An 18599-nucleotide genomic window follows, 5' to 3' on the forward strand; every position below is an offset into this window, starting at 1 on the left:
TTGCCCGCAGTATTAACTGTTAGTATGTATACTGATTATGACATGCAGACGATCGACCATTCAGATCATAGACACTATCCACTATCACTTCTGTTCGCAGAAACAGACAACTGAGCGATGGATCTACGAAGATGCAGGTGTTCGCGTGCACTCATCATGACTCGAAGAAAGCCGTGGTAGTTCCCGATCGGACCCGCATGCTGCAGTACTGATGGCACGCAGGCCACGAGGCGTTATTTATCACTGAGACTTTGTTGCGCGCACCATTGAACTCGCGAGTTGGCGCATCTGCTTCGATACCTAAGACAAAGGGTAAGACAAACCGTGGATATAAGATTGGTGTTAGACGATCTTCCCGTGGATACAGGAAGCTTTGATTTTGGAGGACCTCTATGTTTTGATGGTATGTCGAGTGGTCGTTATGTTCGAGGTGTATAGCCATTTTTTGGTATCAGTTGGAACAAGCTATCAGATAATGGAGTCATGATATGTAGTAATACAGGGAAGTGACCTGTAGGCGAGGCTGTAGCGATGCCAGACCTGATACGATGGATGACTCCCACATAAAAAAGACATACGGCTATAACTAACATGCATAGAACCTGGCGTCAAGTTTAGTACCGTTCGTTATAATTGAAGAGATCGGCGCCAAATTCCTCGCGCTTCTCCACGTCTGGAAGCAAGTTACGCTTATCAACCTCAGCATGGTGATGGAGTCATGAATACTCACAGGAACGTTTCGCGATGGTTCCTTGCATGGGGTACGCCGTAGCAAGAACCACGATGGATGCAAGCGCGCTGAAGACAAGAGAAAGCTTCATGTTCAAGTTTGACTCGGAGTTCAGAGGTGCGACTAATACTTCGTCAATGCACAATATTGGAATATTCAAGAGGGATTTATACCTTTTCGTAGGTCCACTCACAAGCCCGAGTTCTCATCGATGCCGTCTTCGAATTGGTCCAGTCCATAGGGCAGGTTCAGATCTCACCCAAGAAAGTGATAAGAGGGACAACACGAGGACCCCTCTTGTAATTCGCATTCCCAAAGCAATTCGAAGACTACAGCAATGGGCGTCCTCCGAGTCGTAAATTGATTAGGCGGACCCTAAACCTTTCAGGCTGATTTAGCCACCACCGCGTCGGTTAAATATTCGCATGAGAGAAATTCTACATCATGAATGTGCGGTGCCCTGTTAGTAACGTTACCACTCCGCTACATCAGGGACTGCCAGTGCCGAGGCGAAAATTAGGTACCTGCAGTGTAGAACGTAAGTAATGAAAATGCCTCAGAAACCTTGATACTCTAAACCATAGATGTTCAATTGGCAGCTAAGACCATGCAAGTTGCAGGTAAACTGCACGACTCTTCATGTCAAACAAGAACAAACATCATATTCTTCAACATCGTTGACTCGGATGCCGACCCAACAAAGCACTGAAATTTGTCGAGTTTTAATTGGTTTAAACAAGTTGAATAAACGGCCACGTATCGGCTCAGGCCAAGTTCTGGTCTCATTACCTGCGACCAGTGAGCTCCAGTGAGGCTCGTGTTTAGCTCTCACCCTTTTAATAGTTCTCGCTCATACTTTTTACAGATTCGTCCCTTCGAGATCCAACGGAACGGATAGCACTTGAGCCTTTACTATACCCCTTTTGTAGAGAGCTGCAGCCACCTCGATTTTCGGCTTGTCAATCATGCGCTCTGCGCTGCCATCCGGACATGCTCAAAGTCAATTTCTCCCATCGCTCAGGCATCGTTTTAATTATCCCTTGAAAGGACTATAAAACTCTCCTCTTTCAACTCGAACATGCATTTAACACCTCGCCGTCCACCCAATAGTTCATACCCTATCCCTTATTTATCAGCTCATCCTCTAACTGGTTACCACCGATGACGACGAAGCCTCTTCTCTATCTTCTTCTGAGTCTCATCCAAAGCAGGCAGCACGAGATGAAGCCTTTTGGCGTGGCGTGGCAAAGCTGAAGGCCGTTTTGTCTGACATGAAGAAGAGCACATCAGATGTACCTATTAATGTGAAGAGTGGGGAAGTGTTAACGGTGATATGCGAGCGCATGCAGACTATGTCAGGTGACCCCAGCGCGGTCAAGGTAACGGCACTCTTCTAATTGCAGCAGGGATGCCCTATGTTGAGATGTTCCGAGTACGAACAACTACGGGTCGTTTCGAAGACCCATACAAGAAGCTGTGTATCAAGGAGAGCAGTATGGGCATTTCGGAAGTATGGACGAATATTGGGTGATATACAGTGAGCTTTGTGTCTGAGAAAATGGGGTGTATGTGTACTGATGTCTGAGTGGCTTCGGGATGGCTCGACCCATTCTTCGAAACGCCAGCATACAAGTGTTCCTCCGCCACGTACTGTTGGAGGTTGATTACCCGGCGGCGCTTGTATACCGCCCCTTCTGGAGTTTGGAAACACAAGTTTTTACTTGCAGGGAAATATTTTAACGTGGTACGTGAATGTGGAATTGAGGTGTAAGTCGATCAGAAGGATTTAACGAAAATGTCGCTGTCCATGGAAGATTAAAAGCGTGTTTCTCCATTGGGTTGGGTCCTCGTGTCTTTTTTCATGGGTATTTTCAGGCTTTACAAATTCATCGAAGACGCGTATACACACACGAATCGTACCCCTGCAAGATCAACAGCTCGTGCTTCTGCTCCGCTCTCAAGCGTTATTTTTTCCTGGCCTCCTCATCCTTCCTCACCCACCTCTTAGACCTTGCCCACATAGAACTGAGGAAGCCCGCGAAAGGTAAGTATCGTTATGCTACAGATTCTGCTCGACCTTGCACTTACAGGGAAAGATGCCGCGTTCCGCGAAGATGTGCGAGTCAGCATCGCGAGCAGCGGATTGTATGAATGATTACTCAAGGTCATCAGCGTAAGCGGCGTCATCGGCGGTGAAGAAGGCGAGGGCGTGCCAGATGAAAAGCAAATAAGAATCACGGCCGGGAGAAGGATGACAAGAAGGCCATGTTAGGTATATGCGTAAAGCCTTTGTGCTACCGTCCTTGCTCATCCCAAGCAGGCGATTGATGCTCTTACACTCCACTACACCGTGAAATTCCCGCGTTCACTCTTTTACTTGACATCTGTCACAAGGGTTTTGCGTCATCAGGTCCTTGATCGTTTTCTTATTCTCAAGCATGTGGAACAGTTGCTCTCATCGATGTGGATAGAACGGAAGACAAGTTCCTGGCGGCGTTCCGTGTCCAACCACCTCGAGTTCGAGCAGTGGCGACTGCGAGTTGCACTCTTGAGAGCTCGCATGATCGCTCTCGTTCAGCAAATACTGGCTTTTGCGACATTCGAGGTTTTTGAACCTAACTGGTGCGCGCCAGAGACGAAATCGGCTAAGGCAACCACCGTAGACCAGCTTCTGAGGGGTCACATAGACTTTCTGGACATTTGCCTGAAAGAATGCATGTTAACAAGTGCCGAATTACTGAGGGTATGTGCGCGACCTCCGACCCAAACATTCACTAATCGTCGCCCCTCCAGGCGCACTCTGCATGACAGTGACGTGCTCTATATTCGCGCTGTACACCTCCTTCACCCAAGTGCGCTAATCGAGCGCTCGCAGCAGCAGAGAGCGGCGACGCCGACCAGGCGATGAACAAACGATAGGAATAAGAAGTTTGAGTCTAACTTTATTCACTGGTGAGCGCCCCATCGTCTGCGTGTGGTATTTGGAAAGTAAGATTATGACACTGCTTGTCTCTAGGTTTAAGGTGGTGTTGTTTTATTCACGCGGTCACGGCATTCCCGGCTGACAATATTTTGTACAAGTTTCATCTGGACTACGTGCAGTACTACGCGTTGGCAGGTGAGAATGTATCGTTGCTTCTTCTTGTGCTGTGGTTGAGCAGCATACGATGCCCAAAATTCGGTTAGGTTTATTGCTTTCTCAGTCCTGTCGTCGTTGCATTTTGTTCTTCTAGCCGTGCGTGATATGCATGCTATTCCTTAGGATATGAAGAACGCGTAGTCTCCCGTAGTAAGACCATTCAAGAGAAGATAGTTGTTCGGAACGTTCCTCGATAAGGTGATTATGATGACACACGAGTTAGCGGTCAAGATTCAAAGAGCTATGGGTCAATTTAAGTGAATTTGATATCATTTATACCTGTCAATTAGGCCCTGTAGAGGGCCGTGCTAATTTGCCGGTGAACCAGAGTAGGATTTCTAATTTCCCGAAGCCTGACATGGACATTTCACCAGATCGCAGCTTATTGGCAAGAGCCCTGGGTCAGTAGCTTGGGCAAAGATAATGAGACAACTGAATTGTATTATATGGGCAACGTGTCAGAAATCAAGCAATCAGATAAGGGGGTCATGATATGTAGTAGTACAGGAAAGTGACTTGTAGGTGAGGTTGCAACTATGCCAGACCTAGTAGATGGGTGATTCCCACATAAAATAAGATATAAGGCTATAACTCACCTGCGTAGAACCCGGCGTCAAGTTCAGTAAGAGTCCTCGTAAGCGGCGGCGTAGAGATTGACGTCGAGTTCCTCGCGCTTCTCCACATCTAGTAGTACTGAGTTACGCTTATCAACCTCAGCGTGGTGATGAAGTCACGAATACTCACAGGAACGTTTCTCGATGGTTCCTTGCGTGGGGTATGCCGTAGCAAAAGCCACGATGGATGCGAACACGCTGAGGAAAAGAGAAAGCTTCATGTTGAGTTAGGAGGTACGATTGGCACTTCGTCGATGCACTACTTTGGAATCTTCAAGAGGGCTTTATACCTTTTCGTAGGTCCGCTCACAAGCCCGAATTCTCGTCAATGCCGTTTTCGAATCAGCTCAGTGCATAGTAGGGCAGGTCCTCTCACGCAAGAAAGTGATAGGAGGGACAACTGAGTCACTTGATTTCGGGACTAGTGCTACCGCCGTTCGGTCCTGAACCGAAGTTCGGACGCGAACATTTGTAAACGGGACGCTGTTTGGTCAGAGGTTTCAGATATGAGTGACGCATCGATGTCGATGAGTACTCTGCCCCTGTTCAAGTTAGCATAAGGCGTTACACTGTACAGCCATTTGTAGAACGCTAGATGCACGGCGGTTGTTTAAATTTAAATGTCCGATCAGTATTATGTACAAGTGTCAGATCCCTGATGCATCGCACGATGAGCGCTGAGCGCTTGCGCAAGCTTATCGACAGCTTATCGATGCATCACAAGACTAGGTTACTTAGCCTGTTTTAATGCATCAAACTGACAATCATTAATCTATTCAGCAGAGATACTAGGATTTCTATTCGACTTTGCGACATATTCAAGGACATTCGTCATATCATGATCTACGCGAGAGTCGTCATTTGGAGAATATTTCGAGACTGCCATCAAGGAGGAGAAGACAAGTCTACGTTATCCTCCAAGTGGACCCATCTTGGATTTAGGGATAACAACGCGACGCTCATCAAGCCAATTCAAGACTTTATCAAAGTTTCTGCACTCGGTGAGGAATGTTGAAGTTAGGAAAAGGATCTTTGACTCCCTCCACCCAGTCGTAAGTGAGCATCGTCACGTCACCACGACACATAATGTTCTGCCTGAGCATTCTCGATGCAATGGTCTGAGGTACTAGTAAGCAGGACGTGGGCCGGACAGGAAACAGTATACCAACCGAGATGAATGCGCCAGAAGCTTTCACGGGATTGCGAGTCATGACCCGAGGAATTATCATGGTCACCCCAGCTGGCTCTGCGAAGCATGTTCTACAGAGGAGTGAGTAAAGATCGACCAGCCTCCCTGTATTACAACTGACTATGCAATGGAGCTGGTGAATGACTTCTACATTTGCCATATAACCTCCACCGTATTCGTCCGGATACCTAGCCATGGCGGGAGAAGGTTTCTCCCCTGTTCTGAGCAGTTGCTCAAGCGTCATACGAACTAGACGCGCTGGGAAATATAATCAGTAAATGTCTATGATGTAAGTGAAGCATAAGGTGCAACCATCACGAGATATCCTATCCCAAGCGGCGTCAATTTCTGGAGACGGGCTGCCACGATATATAGAAGGGGCGTCCAGAGTTCCATTGAATCTTATAATGCCGATGGATTCAATCACCTCGTTTACTGGAGCTGCGACGAAGTAAGCAAGATTCTGTGTGTTAACGCTATCCGTCCACCTACAGTACAGAACTACGTCATCGATCGACGGCGCCCGGACCCATAGCACGAAGAACACCATGGTTATGGATATCAGCACACCATGGCTTAGCCATGGTGACCAGCGAAGAAGACGGGATTCTGGAGGATGCCTTGTTTCTGTATTGCTATCAAGAAGATTCGTATCGTCACGATCGTCGACTCCGTCGACAAGAGAATATGATGCAGAATATTTCTTACGCATAGCTGGTGCAAGAAATGGAATTGAAGTTGGTAGAGTTTCAAGACACTCAAGATGCACTTGGGACAAGTCGTACAAGTTGGAAGCCCTGCAGGACTAGCTAACTTCGCTTCGCTTTGGGAGTTCGGTTGAGTGCCACTCAATTCTAAAATGTTGTCTTGACCTTACGCCGTACTGTCGTCCTCTCGTAAATCATTTGGGCAGACCCTTTAGGAATCCTTTGTTGATTTGTTAGGAATACTACTATGCCTGACAAGGTTTAGCCATACTACCAATATAGGGCTCAATTCATTCGAAGGCAAGTCACTTGATGCGAACATGACATCTTCCTTTTTCTGAGCTGGCCCCCAGTGGCCATCAATTCTTTTAGTAGCCGGTTATATATCAGTACTCACTAAATGGCCAAGTCTTTCAGCATCTAGATCTTTGTTGTTGTTTGAGTCGCGCCCGAGGTCGATTTTGAGACTCAGGTCTGACAGCAAAGCCATTAAGGACAATAATGAAACAGTCTTCATTAGTATCTTTTCAACGGAATTGACACGGCTATGATTTACTTCCATGGGACACCGGTAATACTAATGATTTCGAGTCACCATCAATTATGAAGTTGACCTATTAGAGCCTAGCTAGAGGTTTCCCCATCAAGTTCTCCGCATCACAAAAGGTTTACCCCTGCAATCAGAAGCAGATCTTGGAGCCGAATTCATTGCAAATTGTGCAATTGTTGTTATCAAGATCTATATATGTTCACGACTCGGAAAGAGTTAGCTGTGTGCTGACAGGGCCCCCGCTACCTGACGTACTAGATAAGTCCCCTTTTCAGCCTAGCGACTCCAGACGAGAACAAACATCATATCCCGTGGCCGAAACCGATATGTTCCTATGTCATTGATGGCACTAACAATACAGACTAAGCTCTTAATTATTGTCGTTCTTGCAAGATACTCGTAAATGTAGTATGTAGTGAGTGAGCAGCACGATATTCCTTATACGTTATGGTGCATCAGATCGGAGGGTAGGGGAAGGTCAACCGTATCTTCGAAGCGAGTGACCTCGGATTTATCGATATGAACAGCGTGCTTGACAGCCCAATCCAAGATTTTCTCGTAGTTCCTGCATTGGTGGCGGGTGTTGAAATTAGGGAATGGGACTTTGTGTCCCTGAACCCAGTCCCATGTTATCATCATCACGTCGACATTACACATGATATTCTGCCTGATCATTTCAATGCAATGATCTGTGATGTATATGATAAGCAGGAGGTACATCAATAAAAAAACAAATGTACCAAGATACATGCGGAATACTTTGGGCGTGTCCTGGAATGAAGTTTCTGTGGATCCGTAATACTCGGGCCACGAGGCTTTGCGAAGTAAATTCTACGAAACGTGAGGCAAGAACGACTAGACTTTCGGTGTAGTATAACTTACTAGACAATGGAGTTGGTGAGGGGCTTCCATGGATACCATGAAACCCCCACCAAATTTGGGTGGATATTTGACCTTGGAAGGTGAATCTACTTCGCCGGCTTTGAGAATTTCCTCAAGCGACATTCGAGTTGGTAGCACTGAGGTTTCATGGACGTGAACAATTACTAATTAAGATGACAAAAAAAAATTGGACGACGCACCATCGTGAGCGATCCTGGCCCAAGCGGCATCAATTTCTGGGGAAGGAGGGCCACGATAGATGGAAGGAAAGTCGAGTGTTCCATTGAATCTTACGATCACGGACTCAACAGCACCAATTGCTGGAGCTGTGACACATCATCAACGCTATACGTTAACTGTCCGAGGATGTCTGTTCACTCACAGTATACAGGAATATCGTCATGCAGGTGTGGAGAAGGTGTGTCCATCCATAACGCGAAAAAGAGCATTGATGTGCATATCAACGCGCCATGGCTCAGCATAGGCCACACGCGAAGGATATGCAACTTGGGACGAGGCTCAGTACGGAACCTTTCTGCATCACCAAGTGAATTCTCCTCGTCATGGTTGTCAACTGCATCGACAGGAGAGTACTGTAAGGAATCTTTAGCCATGACCCTAGGGGAACTCCGTTTGCTGAACTCGGTGGATGTATAGATAGGAACACGCGAGTCCAATTGTTAAATGGTTGCTTAAAATAGTTCCCATCATTACTCTTACTATGCAGTTGTTGCCGCGAAGCGAATCGAAGCAAAATTAGATACACTTCAGTAGACTTCGTTGTAAACAAAGTTAGTCGAAGTGCGCTTCATTTCATTTCACGAAGTCAGCGCTACCAAGACGGTTGGTTGCAGCAAGGGTTAGCCTAGAATAGCTGTAAAGAGGATGAAAGTTCCAGACTTGATTGGGTGCAAAAACGAACCGCTGGCCTCCGTATTATTGAATCTGAAATTTGAAGTGCGACGTTGAGTGGTTGAGTGTGATACTCAAATTCACTTTACTGGCACTTTTCCCACGGCCAGCCGCCAGTGTAGTTTGAACCCGGTCTCGAGGACATCTTCAACTTTAGCCGCCAGTTAATAATTTTTATTATTGCTTCATATGCACTAACGTAACTGAAATGCGGTCGAGGCGGGGCCCATCTTGATTTGGCCACCACTGCTCGCCTGCTACCCAAACTAGTACGAACTACGCCCTAGTACTTCCATGCTCGCTTGCCACTTGCAAGTTGCAACGTTCTTCGATGGTATTATGCACAACGACGTTTCCTATGTCCCCTTTCAACCTAGCCTACCACTCCCATGGCGGTGAATTGCAAATTACTTTACAAACGTTCCTCGATTCAAAGTTTCGCTTGCGGTGAAAGTTTGTCGATTGCGGGGCAGGATCATCGACTTCTTGGTATTAACCGTATATATAGCGCTTCCATTGCGAAAGAAGTTCACAAAACAGTCGTCTAAATCTCGTTTGCGGGGAATATTTGCCTATCGCGGCACATGGTCTGGACTTTTCGAGAGATCAGTTGATTTCTCTTATCAACGGGAAGCTTACACATAGTGTCAGCTTTCGGTTTGAGGCCTGAGGGGTGACTTTGATTGCATGGTTTGGTTCTCTAGCGTTGTCTCTGCGCGGAGCCGCCAAAATCCCTGTTCGGTTCGGAAACGACCGAAAAAGGGTCCCTTGGTGAGTGGGTTTAGGGTCTCGATGGGTGAGACTTGAGGTCTGAAGCTTCCTACCCCCCACTAACCCTTCCCCAACCATAAACTACCCTGCCGGTGGGTCATGGTTACTGGCCGGTCGTCGTTTCGCGGTTGTAGCTGTGCGACTGAGCCTATACTCCCACTAGGTATAGTATAGGCTCAGTAGTATTCAAGTTATCTTAAACAGAACGAGAAGGTCGGCGCGGTTGGGGGTAGCGGTAGCCGCCTGACGAGAACTTTCGTAGGTTCGAAACTGTTGCTATTCCCGCCATCCTAGCATCCCTCTTGCCCTAGCTAACAGACTATTATCCTAGGAGACGTGTGACTGCGGCCCGAGCGGGTGCTGAGAACGTGGTCTGCCTCACGACGCTCTGCTGGACGCTCTGGCTTGTTCGCTTATCCAAGGCCAGTCGCTATCCTTGTATGTCCCAAATTGCAACCTGTCTTGAACCCAGCGCGGCCTGCGCACCCATTCGTCTGATCATTAGGCTCAAATGCGCTCCAAGTTCTGCCGCTTGTTGACTCTGGCAATATACTCGAGCGTAAGGCAAGGAGCAAAATTTTCAACAATGGGAGCAGGTATTGTCATGGATGTGGTGGGGTTGTGGCTGCAACACGCAAATCAAGCTAAAACTTGAAGTTGGTGCTCCACTCTGGTACTACTAATCATTCCTTGTCAGTTTTTCGGCAGTGACTACTACGCCCGGTACTTCCATTTTCCATCAAGTGACTTGCTTTCAAGTGAGCGCAAACTGAATGGATTGAGCATCCCTACAATAGTATTGGTGTCGACACTATCTCTCCTTGTTATTGATCTGATGCGTTTGGTCTCGTGTTCTTTGCAGGTCTTACCTTTTATTTGGCTGGCTATTTGACATGCGGGACCATGTTGCGAGTTCCCCATGTTCCGCGGATAGTTGAGATGTGCTTGATCACGCGTATTCAAGGTAAAACATGTATATCTTTGACTCCTCTTACTGGTGCTCCGCTCATGGCGACTTCGCGCAATATGAGCCCTTGTTTATGAAATCATGTTTCATTTTGCCATTCAGATTGGTGCTGGCAGAACATTCAGGTGATGGGATATGCGCTTGGCTTTCTCCTTGCATGTCTCGTACTGACAATACTACCCTCACTTAGCATTAGCAGGTGTACATGAACCATACGTTACCTGGTTCGAAGACACCAAGAGCGTGGAACTGGACTGCGTCGATATAGCTGCGGTTTCGCTGAGTCGTTACGAGGATAACAAAGTGACCAACACGAGATGAGATCCAAAGACTGGAATTCGACGATAACAGTGCGAAAAAAATGAAAAATGCGGACTTAAAGCTGCTAGAGCTCATGAAGACGGTGCAAGAGGCGAGCATAGATGTTTGTGTCTGTTCGTTCGTCTCCAACTTGGACTTAAAAGAGCATGGGGCAGGTCAGGCGAATCGAGGCGAGCAGACGGGACAATGAGCTAGTAAGAATACGTTATCTCAGCCGTCGATAGGAACTCTCGCGTATGTGGCAAGTACCTAGTAAGAATATATTCTGCTCGAGATGTTAGCACACATTTTATTGAAGGGAAACAAAATGAGCCTCTAGTAGGAACTGAGATGCGGATGGGACTCGTAACTCATTGTTTATGGTAAGTAGTATGCTAAGCATAGAGATGGAAATTTGTTCATAGCGTAGGAACGACATACCGTTCAAGTTGTAATACGTCGAACGTCGGTCGATGACAAATATTATACCGTTTTGTTGCGGTCGTCCATATTCCGTCGAGATCGTTCCCGAGTCGGAATCCACCAGCAGGAGGTTGGTTCCAGATAATGCAAGGGCAAGCAACAAACTTCAATAAGCTGGGGCGGAACTTTGGCAGGAAGCGGCAGTGTGTGAGGCAGTAGAGAGCACATGGATGCGGGGTTCAGATGTGGGTGTTGTAGGATAGCCTGCTATACAGAGGTAGGCCGAGAATGCAATGTGGAGAGGTGGTTGCGGTAGGTGTCCTTGTTGAATTACCATTTCAGGCTTTCGTGAGTTTCCCAAATCGAGATGGTGGCCCGTGCGCTAGTGCAGAAGATATAAAAGGGGAATGTTGACATGGTGAATCTTTACCACTCTGGCCTTTTGGCTTAGATCAAGTGTAGTATCTGTTCTTAATAGTTTAACCACTATTATGAGGGCACCGCCCTCATTCTTTGGTTATCAAATTTTTGCCGCCCTTGTTCCTCTGAGCTCTGCTTGCAACTCGGAGGACATGATGACCTTGCTGCTGCACTACTGGCTTGTGTCGTCGGGGGATTTCTTTTTTTGATCTCATCTTCTCTTTGCTGAGTCACTACTCCACTGCCTCTTGGCTTTGTATGGTGCTTGGCAAACAGAAATGGTTGTAACTTGCCGAAATATCTGGGTAGCGCTTGTTTGTTTCTTTGACTTGCCGTCTACAACGAGTTTGGTGCATTAATGTTACTCCTTGTTCCTTGATCTAACCCGGTGACCACTCCCTTTAATACATGTCGCATTATATTCTTATTAGTGCAGTGTGAATAGAGAGTATATTTGCTATGCAAGGGCCAGCGCATGGTCGAACTCGTAAGCAAGTTTCCCGCCTTCCCAGCGCTTCCACCTGCTTGCGTCCACCCCGAGCTAACACTCGGTCTCAACTTTATTAGATCGTGTCTAGAGACAGACGGAGCTAGATTTATTTGAATTTGTTGGTGGCAACTAGCAACATCAAAATCATACTTGATCATATATGCTATTCGTTTTTGGTTTGTCACTACACACCCACGTCCAATCGGAGGCTGTAAGCAGGGATAAGTATATATGCATAAGCTCCCATGTGTGAACATCCCTAATAATGAATGAATTCCTAGCAGAGGTTTTTCCTGCTGTCATGTGAACCGTTTTTACCTCTTCAACAGATGCAGTATTCCGCTGACGATGTCGCAGCCGCCAGTAGTCTGCAGTTCTTAGCGGTGCGTCGCTTCTTCTTAATACGAGGTCAGATAATAACAGATCTACTACTTCCTCAGTACCTATGCGGTGTGTCCTATCTGAACTACTTCTTCCTTTTCTAACCTGGTAGCCTAGTGTCGATGGCCACATTCTGGGTAGGCGCGACCCCATATTTTCCTGTCTGCTGTTAAATTCGCATATCCAGATCTATGATTATGCTTGTTCACTTCAAGAAGAGGTGATGCTACTTGTTCCCTGATCTCCCTCGCTTTTCATATTGATGACAAGTATCCTGGGTCTTGAAAGTGGTCATTCCTACTTCGGTCGCGCTGGAACAAGGTAAAATGCCTTTATATCATCGCACGAAATGTCCCATTTGTCATCATCGCTACGGATTTATATCGTGCGTTCAGCTCCAGCACACATTCTCTCCACAATAAATTGACATGTTATGCCTCAGTATATTTCACCCCGAACAACGATTCCGAGGTATGTCAACGCGCAGTCTGGTGGATGACCCTTACTTCATGACTTCACTAGAGATGCCTCATGTTGATCGATATTTACTCAAGTACGTGCACGGTATATACTGAATGCACGTCCTTACCGAGCGCTGCCCTTTCCTCTCACAGGTTTCGGCCTCATATCCGTCGTTTGCTCTGAATGTATTTCTCATTGCTCCATGACATACACGTGCTTCTGATTCGATATGTCCAGCCATTTTTGTGCTCAGAACATATGCGCTCTGGAACAACAATAAATTCATTCTCATAGGCGCGGTATGCGCCGCTATTGTGAGTCCCATGCCCTCAACACCCTCAAGCTCACGGTTGATGAACGAACTAGACCCTTTTAATAGCGGCCATCGGTGTTGCTTTCACCACTATTGCCGCCTCACATGGTTCTTCTCGTCTTCCCCACTACTATTCGTACGTATTCACTCCACTTTTACAGTCACGATCAGTGCAATCCCAGGCGTCAGAGGCTGCTACCGGACCTCGCGTGGCATCCAACTCTCCATGCCGTTTCTTTTCTTGTTTATATTTGAACTAGGTATGTCGCTGGGAACTGATATTATACAAACACTACAGGCCCGCGTTGACCACACTTCCCTAGGACTACTCTCCCTCACATCCATATGTGCAATACAGAACTGGCGGACAGCCAACGGCCCTCTGTACACCGTCCTGGTGAAGCATAACATATTCTACTATGCATGCGGTCTGTGTGAGTCAAGGACATACATATATCTCTATGCTCATCATTGATGACTCTTGTTATGAAAGTACTTGCGGCCGTGAACGTCCTCATGCCATTGCTGTATTCCCAAGTGCGTAAATCCCGATACCCTTCACCATCAAGTCACTGATACTCCACACCCAGTACGCAATTCACTCCGTCTTCGAAAAGTATGCATCTCTAAACTCTGCTGCGAATACCTACTAACGACTTTTTAAAACATAGCCTCCAGTTCTATGTCCTTGCGATCCTCGCTACGCGCATGCACCTCCATCTCTGGAATGTCGGTCAGAACCTTCATACACGTGGTTGTGATGCTCTCATGCTTGCTCTTTCCGACATGCCACCACATTGCTCTGATACCCTTGCGCTTGCGCCTATACCTGATACGTCGACGGCATGACCTATGATGCTGTGGCTTATTCGGCGTCGTTCGTGGAGTGGGTGCGAGGTGTCTTTTGTTGGAGCTTAAATGCCGACGCGAAAAATACGGACAACTATATATGACCGGACTCTCTTTGATACCCTCTTTTCCCAGTCCGTTACCTGGGGACAGAGAGTACGTCTCTTATGTTATTTCCCACCCACGCATACGCTGATTTGTACTCAAGTCTGATCATAGCGTTTAGGTGACTAAAGGTTCCTTATAACTATAGTTTGTAATATATCAGAGTCCCTGATACTGCCATGTTAATTCACTGTTGACGACGTATGGGCTATAAGCTGATCTCATCCTATCGGGGGAACGGAGATAGTTAAATTTATTAGTTTGACGGGCAGAAACACTCATATCACCACCATCTCCTCGTCCAGCATGACATCAAAGGTATCAACAGTGCGGTCACTGACCACCGGAGGTAGGTTGTCACTGGCAGGTACTCCCCGAACTTTTTTTTGAGCCAGGAGAAAGTCGTACGTTCCCGAACTGCCTTGCCCATACCACGCGATTGAAATCTGGCATACGCACCATCCTTGCAAACAACCCATATAGCACAAGATCCTCCCACTTCAAATAGTATGCTCAGGTCTGGGAGCCGGAAGCAGCAACTATTACGTGGGCCCCATGATGATGATAACCATGGAACTGTCAGTCCATCCTCTGCATCAAACCATCCCGGAGGAATATCAGGCGAGCGGGTATGACGAACATCCAATCAGAGTACCCCGTCACACACACATATAATGCGATCTGGAGGGTTTGTTGTCCAGATCCAACGTCCATCTGGTGCCATGAGATGTGCACACTATGGAGAACTGAAGGATATCGAAATCCGAAATCGGTTGAATGGATGGGCAGCATAAATCTTGCTTGAAGTTGTGGTGCTTTTGACAGGTCCTCGATGTTTTAAGACCTGTGTTCGGTGAGAGCTAAGAGCTTCTCCTTGAAGAAAGCGGATTTCGATAAAGCCATTGGCATGGCCTTCGCCGATCGCATGCAAGTGTATGTCCTTTTGAAAGGTCAAGTGAGAATTTTGTGAATAATGCACGAAAGGAGATGCCTACATCAGCTCAACGACCTTGATGCCAATCCCATACATGAAGCGACCAGTATTTGGTAACCATCTTTAACGACAGCTACGCCATAGAGAGTAACACGGTCTCCGAGGACATCGGCTCAACGCATCATGACGCACATTTACCCGTGATGAGAGTTGCTCACTACGAGGTCGGTCTAATGACAGTGACTAGCTGGGATTCATGGTCAAAAGGGTGTTCCTCGCCCGTAGATAACTGGCGGAAATTGATTTTGAATTTGGAGTTTCGTTGGTGAGTCTCCAATATGTCAATGGTCACGTAAAGGTCGCGTGTCTCATCTATGTAGTCATTACCAGGAGTTTTGATTCTAGGAACTAGATCATATTTGTTCCATGTACACAAAGACCTGTTCGACGGCTCAGATGGACAGGTCTCGGTATCGACAACTTCAGATAAGACTGCCTTGTATGAGGAAGTGCCGGGGAAATACCAAGTAAGGCCGAGTTGTCGATAGGCGATGGACGACGAATGGGGGCCAGACAGAACGAAGTCATCACATTGGGCTTGAAGGAACTCCATGTGTTTGCCTTCTCTTTCAGTATACGCAAGCACTCTGCTATAAAAAACATTAGGTGGCCGTGGATGAACCTGCACCAAGTTCAAGGGCATACTGCAGCTCCATAGAGTTTTCGACTGTCGTGCGCATCGTTTGGCAAGTCTTTAACATTGTAAATAAGTATGTGGGTTGATAAAAAGAGGGAAGACTCACTGATGTACAGTGTAAAATTTCATTAAATGGAAGAAAACTAAGAATATAGCAGCGCAACCTCTGTGATATTAGATAGCGTGGCCCTTCCAACATGAGAGAGCATTGATCCACGACGCAGTGAAAGTTCTTGGTTCATCTTGAGGAATGAGGGCTATATAGGAAAAGACAAGAGTCACATTATCGTGACGGAGATCGCCGGACCAGTGTGGCACATAACCTATGATAACAGTAGCTCGTAGCTGCTTGAGATATAAATTGTGAATGCTGGCTACAGACCGAGATAAAAAACTTATCACTGGTCAGCTGGCCCCCCGTAAAATAGCACCCTCAACATGCACAACAATAAAAGAATATACATCTCAACAAAACAATTAAACATAGACAGCACCGCTCACCGCCCCTATTCGACCTCCAATAAGTCCTCCCCGAAATCCTCCATCTTGATAATGCGGAACCTATCCTTCCACGGCGTACCCTCCCCAAACTCCTTCTTCCACGCACGGCTCAGGCCCTCCTCCCATGCGTATAGCTCCACGCGCCACCCCTTCTTCAGTGCAATTCGCACAGGACCAAGGAAGCCCTGGTCGCTGAACTGCCCGACGTTCCCATCACCCGTTGCTAGCACTATCGTTGCACCCGGGCGGGGCACATCTACATCCGCGATCGCCTGATGCAGCTTCAGCTGCAACAGCTCATCGACGCCCTGCTCTCGGTAGCGGACGCGTCCATTACGGCCGCCGCTCCCAGACGCAGTCAAGCCTGTGCCTCCGCTTCCACCTACGCCTTTGTCAGAGTCCGATGACGCTCGCCCGTGTCCCTTGCGCCATGATTCTGCATTGGTGTTGGCACTTGGTGGACGACGGTACTGCCCATTCCCACCGTCTGGCACGCGCACAAAAATGCAGACTTCGTACCCGAGTTGTTCGGCTGTGTCTGTTGGTTGATACAGCGGGGAGGAAGTGGCTAGGCAACGCCGCGTAATGGGGCGTCCGCGTTCAAGGAGGAGCGCGAGGGCTGCGTGGGAGAGGCGTCGCTTTCTACCCGAGTGAGAGGCGTGACGGCGGGCATAGGTTAAGAAACCGATGAGGATGTTTGAGCTGAAATGATACATTAACAACCATTGGATTCAAATGACAAAAATTCTCACTGGTCAATAAAAACATGAATCAAAGAGTCTCTAGGTCGTGGTGCTGGACCCCTAGGGTCCGAGAAGTCGGAATCGGCACCGCTAAAGTCCTGCGTGAGTAACGCCGTAATGCGGTCGTAGTCCTCCGGGAATTTGAGTCGTAGCTTATGGGCAAGGCAACGTAACTTAAGAATTTGAGGATTGGTGGGTATCTGCGATAGATGCAATGATGGGGTAGAATGACTGTGGCGCAGCCTATCTAACGAAGACCTGTGTGCAGGCGTCGAAGGAATAGTGACAGCAGCATTATCGCCAGAAGACAACGACTCCTCTGTCTCAGGTTCGGGCTCTGGGTTCGAGGAGACAGCAATAACGTCGGTTGTCCCAAATACGCCCAGTACTGTGCTGGTTCCCGTGGTGTGACTCGTGCTCTCCTGTTCCACATCTCGCTGCAGGAGTTGGATTACCCTCGCCTTTTTTCTTCTACGCTTTCGTGTGCGGCGAGGTTCTGCCTCGTTTCTCCAAGCGCCATCGCTCGTGGAGCTATCTTTGCCTGTGCCACGATCACGGGCAGCAATTCTAGCACGCTCTGCAGCAAGAAAGGAAAACGCGCCACCGAGGTTACCAAGACTGGGTTGGTCCCCTAAGTCAATATCGCCATCAGAAAGTGAATGACCGTGACTCAGATCCGCATCCGAATTATGAGACTCTGATCGACTAGGTGTCGTGAACGTGAACGTGAGCGGTTCAAGCTCGCCTTCCGTCTCCTCTCCAGAGTCGTCAAAGTTGTTGTCGGGATTCGGAAGGTGCGGGCTTGCGGTCATGCTGGTCAACGTCGAGCGTGTGTGTGAGGAGCTCGAGGATGCGAGATAAGACGCTAGCATGCTCTGGTTCCATACTGTAGAGCCTTCTATGAACTCCGAGTCCGTCGGAAGTGAAGAGGGCGGGCCGGGGTCAGTAGAGGGTGTATCAAGCTCTGTGTAGAGGTGGGCACCCCCTCGAGGAGGCACGAGTGGCTGAAGGTGATTGAGGGCCCTAAAGACAGTGGTGAAAGCCCCGAGGTCGGGTGACTCTAACACCCAAAAATCAAAGTTCATCATATCAGATCGCACTTCACCAAAATAGAATAGAGAAGATCGCAATAGCGGTGACTCACCATCTGAAGTTGCGTCACTAGCAGCTGAATAATTGGAGAAAGGACTGATCGGAGTCGGCGAATTGTTTGTCGTTTCCGAGCTGGAGAGGATCGTGGACATGAAATACAGTTATTAAACGGAAATTGATACAGATTGTGATGTAGTAGATAACCAATGCTGTTTGTCGTTGACTCAAAAGTATATCGTCAAACGGTGAGAGACAGACAGAGAAAAAGAGAGAGAAATGAAAAATAAGGGTGATTTATATAGAAAACCAGCGTGGACAGAGCTATAGTGTGGCTCAAGGAAACGTGCTGGCAGCGTGCATCTCAGGCTCAAGTGGCGGTAGTGGTTTGTCAAGAGGCCACTTTATGACTTAGCGCTGACTGATTGAGT

The 18599-nt window shown here is 47.6% G+C and overlaps 7 protein-coding genes across 7 annotated transcripts; 3 read left to right on the top strand and 4 right to left on the bottom strand.

Annotated features, from left to right (window-relative positions):
- Window positions 1-37: 37 nt before the first annotated feature.
- Window positions 38-3649, top strand: DFJ58DRAFT_907475 (Spc98 family-domain-containing protein; the record flags this gene model as incomplete). The annotated part of the gene is made up of 16 exons (XM_041395063.1): window positions 38-137; window positions 223-324; window positions 372-403; window positions 1629-1729; window positions 1752-1756; window positions 1904-2089; window positions 2110-2240; window positions 2317-2389; window positions 2431-2495; window positions 2693-2774; window positions 2821-2875; window positions 2903-2939; window positions 2963-3010; window positions 3051-3477; window positions 3524-3582; window positions 3614-3649. The coding sequence occupies 16 exons, from the start codon at window positions 38-40 to the stop codon at window positions 3647-3649; spliced, it is 1539 nt and encodes a 512-aa protein (XP_041240080.1).
- Window positions 3650-5160: 1511 nt separating this feature from the next.
- On the bottom strand, window positions 5161-6247 carry DFJ58DRAFT_805530 (uncharacterized protein). Its single transcript, XM_041391111.1, has 7 exons — window positions 6165-6247; window positions 5991-6113; window positions 5794-5930; window positions 5653-5743; window positions 5521-5609; window positions 5411-5480; window positions 5161-5388 (listed from the first exon to the last, which is right to left on the bottom strand). Exons 1-7 carry the CDS (start codon window positions 6220-6222, stop codon window positions 5369-5371), a joined length of 588 nt encoding a protein of 195 aa, XP_041240081.1. The 5' UTR covers window positions 6223-6247; the 3' UTR covers window positions 5161-5368.
- A 1042-nt stretch (window positions 6248-7289) lies between these two features.
- DFJ58DRAFT_805536 (uncharacterized protein) lies at window positions 7290-8293 on the bottom strand (the record flags this gene model as incomplete). The annotated part of the gene is made up of 5 exons (XM_041391112.1): window positions 7290-7618; window positions 7670-7760; window positions 7812-7948; window positions 8012-8137; window positions 8194-8293. 5 exons carry the CDS (start codon window positions 8291-8293, stop codon window positions 7368-7370), a joined length of 705 nt encoding a protein of 234 aa, XP_041240082.1. The 3' UTR covers window positions 7290-7367.
- A 1117-nt stretch (window positions 8294-9410) lies between these two features.
- DFJ58DRAFT_916105 (uncharacterized protein) lies at window positions 9411-10958 on the top strand (the record flags this gene model as incomplete). Its single annotated transcript, XM_041395466.1, has 7 exons — window positions 9411-9494; window positions 9699-9752; window positions 9806-9932; window positions 10000-10090; window positions 10203-10252; window positions 10357-10458; window positions 10652-10958. 7 exons carry the CDS (start codon window positions 9411-9413, stop codon window positions 10780-10782), a joined length of 639 nt encoding a protein of 212 aa, XP_041240083.1. The 3' UTR covers window positions 10783-10958.
- Window positions 10959-12298: 1340 nt separating this feature from the next.
- On the top strand, window positions 12299-14412 carry DFJ58DRAFT_50779 (uncharacterized protein). The gene is made up of 16 exons (XM_041380741.1): window positions 12299-12477; window positions 12535-12544; window positions 12593-12612; window positions 12663-12695; window positions 12764-12860; window positions 12918-12946; window positions 12998-13028; window positions 13090-13122; window positions 13175-13251; window positions 13304-13358; window positions 13412-13510; window positions 13574-13684; window positions 13744-13787; window positions 13841-13866; window positions 13922-14255; window positions 14308-14412. The coding sequence occupies exons 1-15, from the start codon at window positions 12424-12426 to the stop codon at window positions 14097-14099; spliced, it is 897 nt and encodes a 298-aa protein (XP_041240084.1). The 5' UTR covers window positions 12299-12423; the 3' UTR covers window positions 14100-14255; window positions 14308-14412.
- Window positions 14413-15213: 801 nt separating this feature from the next.
- On the bottom strand, window positions 15214-16152 carry DFJ58DRAFT_50807 (uncharacterized protein). The gene is made up of 2 exons (XM_041380744.1): window positions 15942-16152; window positions 15214-15890 (listed from the first exon to the last, which is right to left on the bottom strand). The coding sequence occupies exons 1-2, from the start codon at window positions 15962-15964 to the stop codon at window positions 15356-15358; spliced, it is 558 nt and encodes a 185-aa protein (XP_041240085.1). The 5' UTR covers window positions 15965-16152; the 3' UTR covers window positions 15214-15355.
- DFJ58DRAFT_50809 (uncharacterized protein) lies at window positions 16153-18562 on the bottom strand. Its single transcript, XM_041380745.1, has 3 exons — window positions 18224-18562; window positions 17089-18139; window positions 16153-17038 (listed from the first exon to the last, which is right to left on the bottom strand). The coding sequence occupies exons 1-3, from the start codon at window positions 18321-18323 to the stop codon at window positions 16342-16344; spliced, it is 1848 nt and encodes a 615-aa protein (XP_041240086.1). The 5' UTR covers window positions 18324-18562; the 3' UTR covers window positions 16153-16341.
- Window positions 18563-18599: the final 37 nt, after the last annotated feature.

Source organism: Suillus subalutaceus, assembly GCF_016647625.1.
Source record: "Suillus subalutaceus strain FC151 chromosome Unknown DFJ58scaffold_113, whole genome shotgun sequence".
NCBI classification, from domain to species: domain Eukaryota; kingdom Fungi; phylum Basidiomycota; class Agaricomycetes; order Boletales; family Suillaceae; genus Suillus; species Suillus subalutaceus.

Coding starts and splice junctions, on each gene's coding strand:
- DFJ58DRAFT_805530 (XM_041391111.1), bottom strand. CDS start 6,222: ATGGTGTTCTTCGTGCTATGGGTCCGGGCGCCGTCGATCGATGACGTA. Junction 5,744..5,793: donor TTCACCAGCTCCATTGCATA/GTCAGTTGTAAT, acceptor ACTCCTCTGTAG/AACATGCTTCGCAGAGCCAG. Junction 5,481..5,520: donor CTTACGACTGGGTGGAGGGA/GTCAAAGATCCT, acceptor TTCCTCACCGAG/TGCAGAAACTTTGATAAAGT.
- DFJ58DRAFT_50809 (XM_041380745.1), bottom strand. CDS start 18,323: ATGTCCACGATCCTCTCCAGCTCGGAAACGACAAACAATTCGCCGACT. Junction 18,140..18,223: donor TAGTGACGCAACTTCAGATG/GTGAGTCACCGC, acceptor TTTGGGTGTTAG/AGTCACCCGACCTCGGGGCT. Junction 17,039..17,088: donor ATTCATGTTTTTATTGACCA/GTGAGAATTTTT, acceptor GTATCATTTCAG/CTCAAACATCCTCATCGGTT.
- DFJ58DRAFT_50807 (XM_041380744.1), bottom strand. CDS start 15,964: ATGAAATTTTACACTGTACATCA. Junction 15,891..15,941: donor AAATTTTACACTGTACATCA/GTGAGTCTTCCC, acceptor ACAATGTTAAAG/ACTTGCCAAACGATGCGCAC.
- DFJ58DRAFT_50779 (XM_041380741.1), top strand. CDS start 12,424: ATGCAGTATTCCGCTGACGATGTCGCAGCCGCCAGTAGTCTGCAGTTC. Junction 12,696..12,763: donor CTTGTTCACTTCAAGAAGAG/GTGATGCTACTT, acceptor GGGTCTTGAAAG/TGGTCATTCCTACTTCGGTC. Junction 13,123..13,174: donor ATCCGTCGTTTGCTCTGAAT/GTATTTCTCATT, acceptor CGATATGTCCAG/CCATTTTTGTGCTCAGAACA.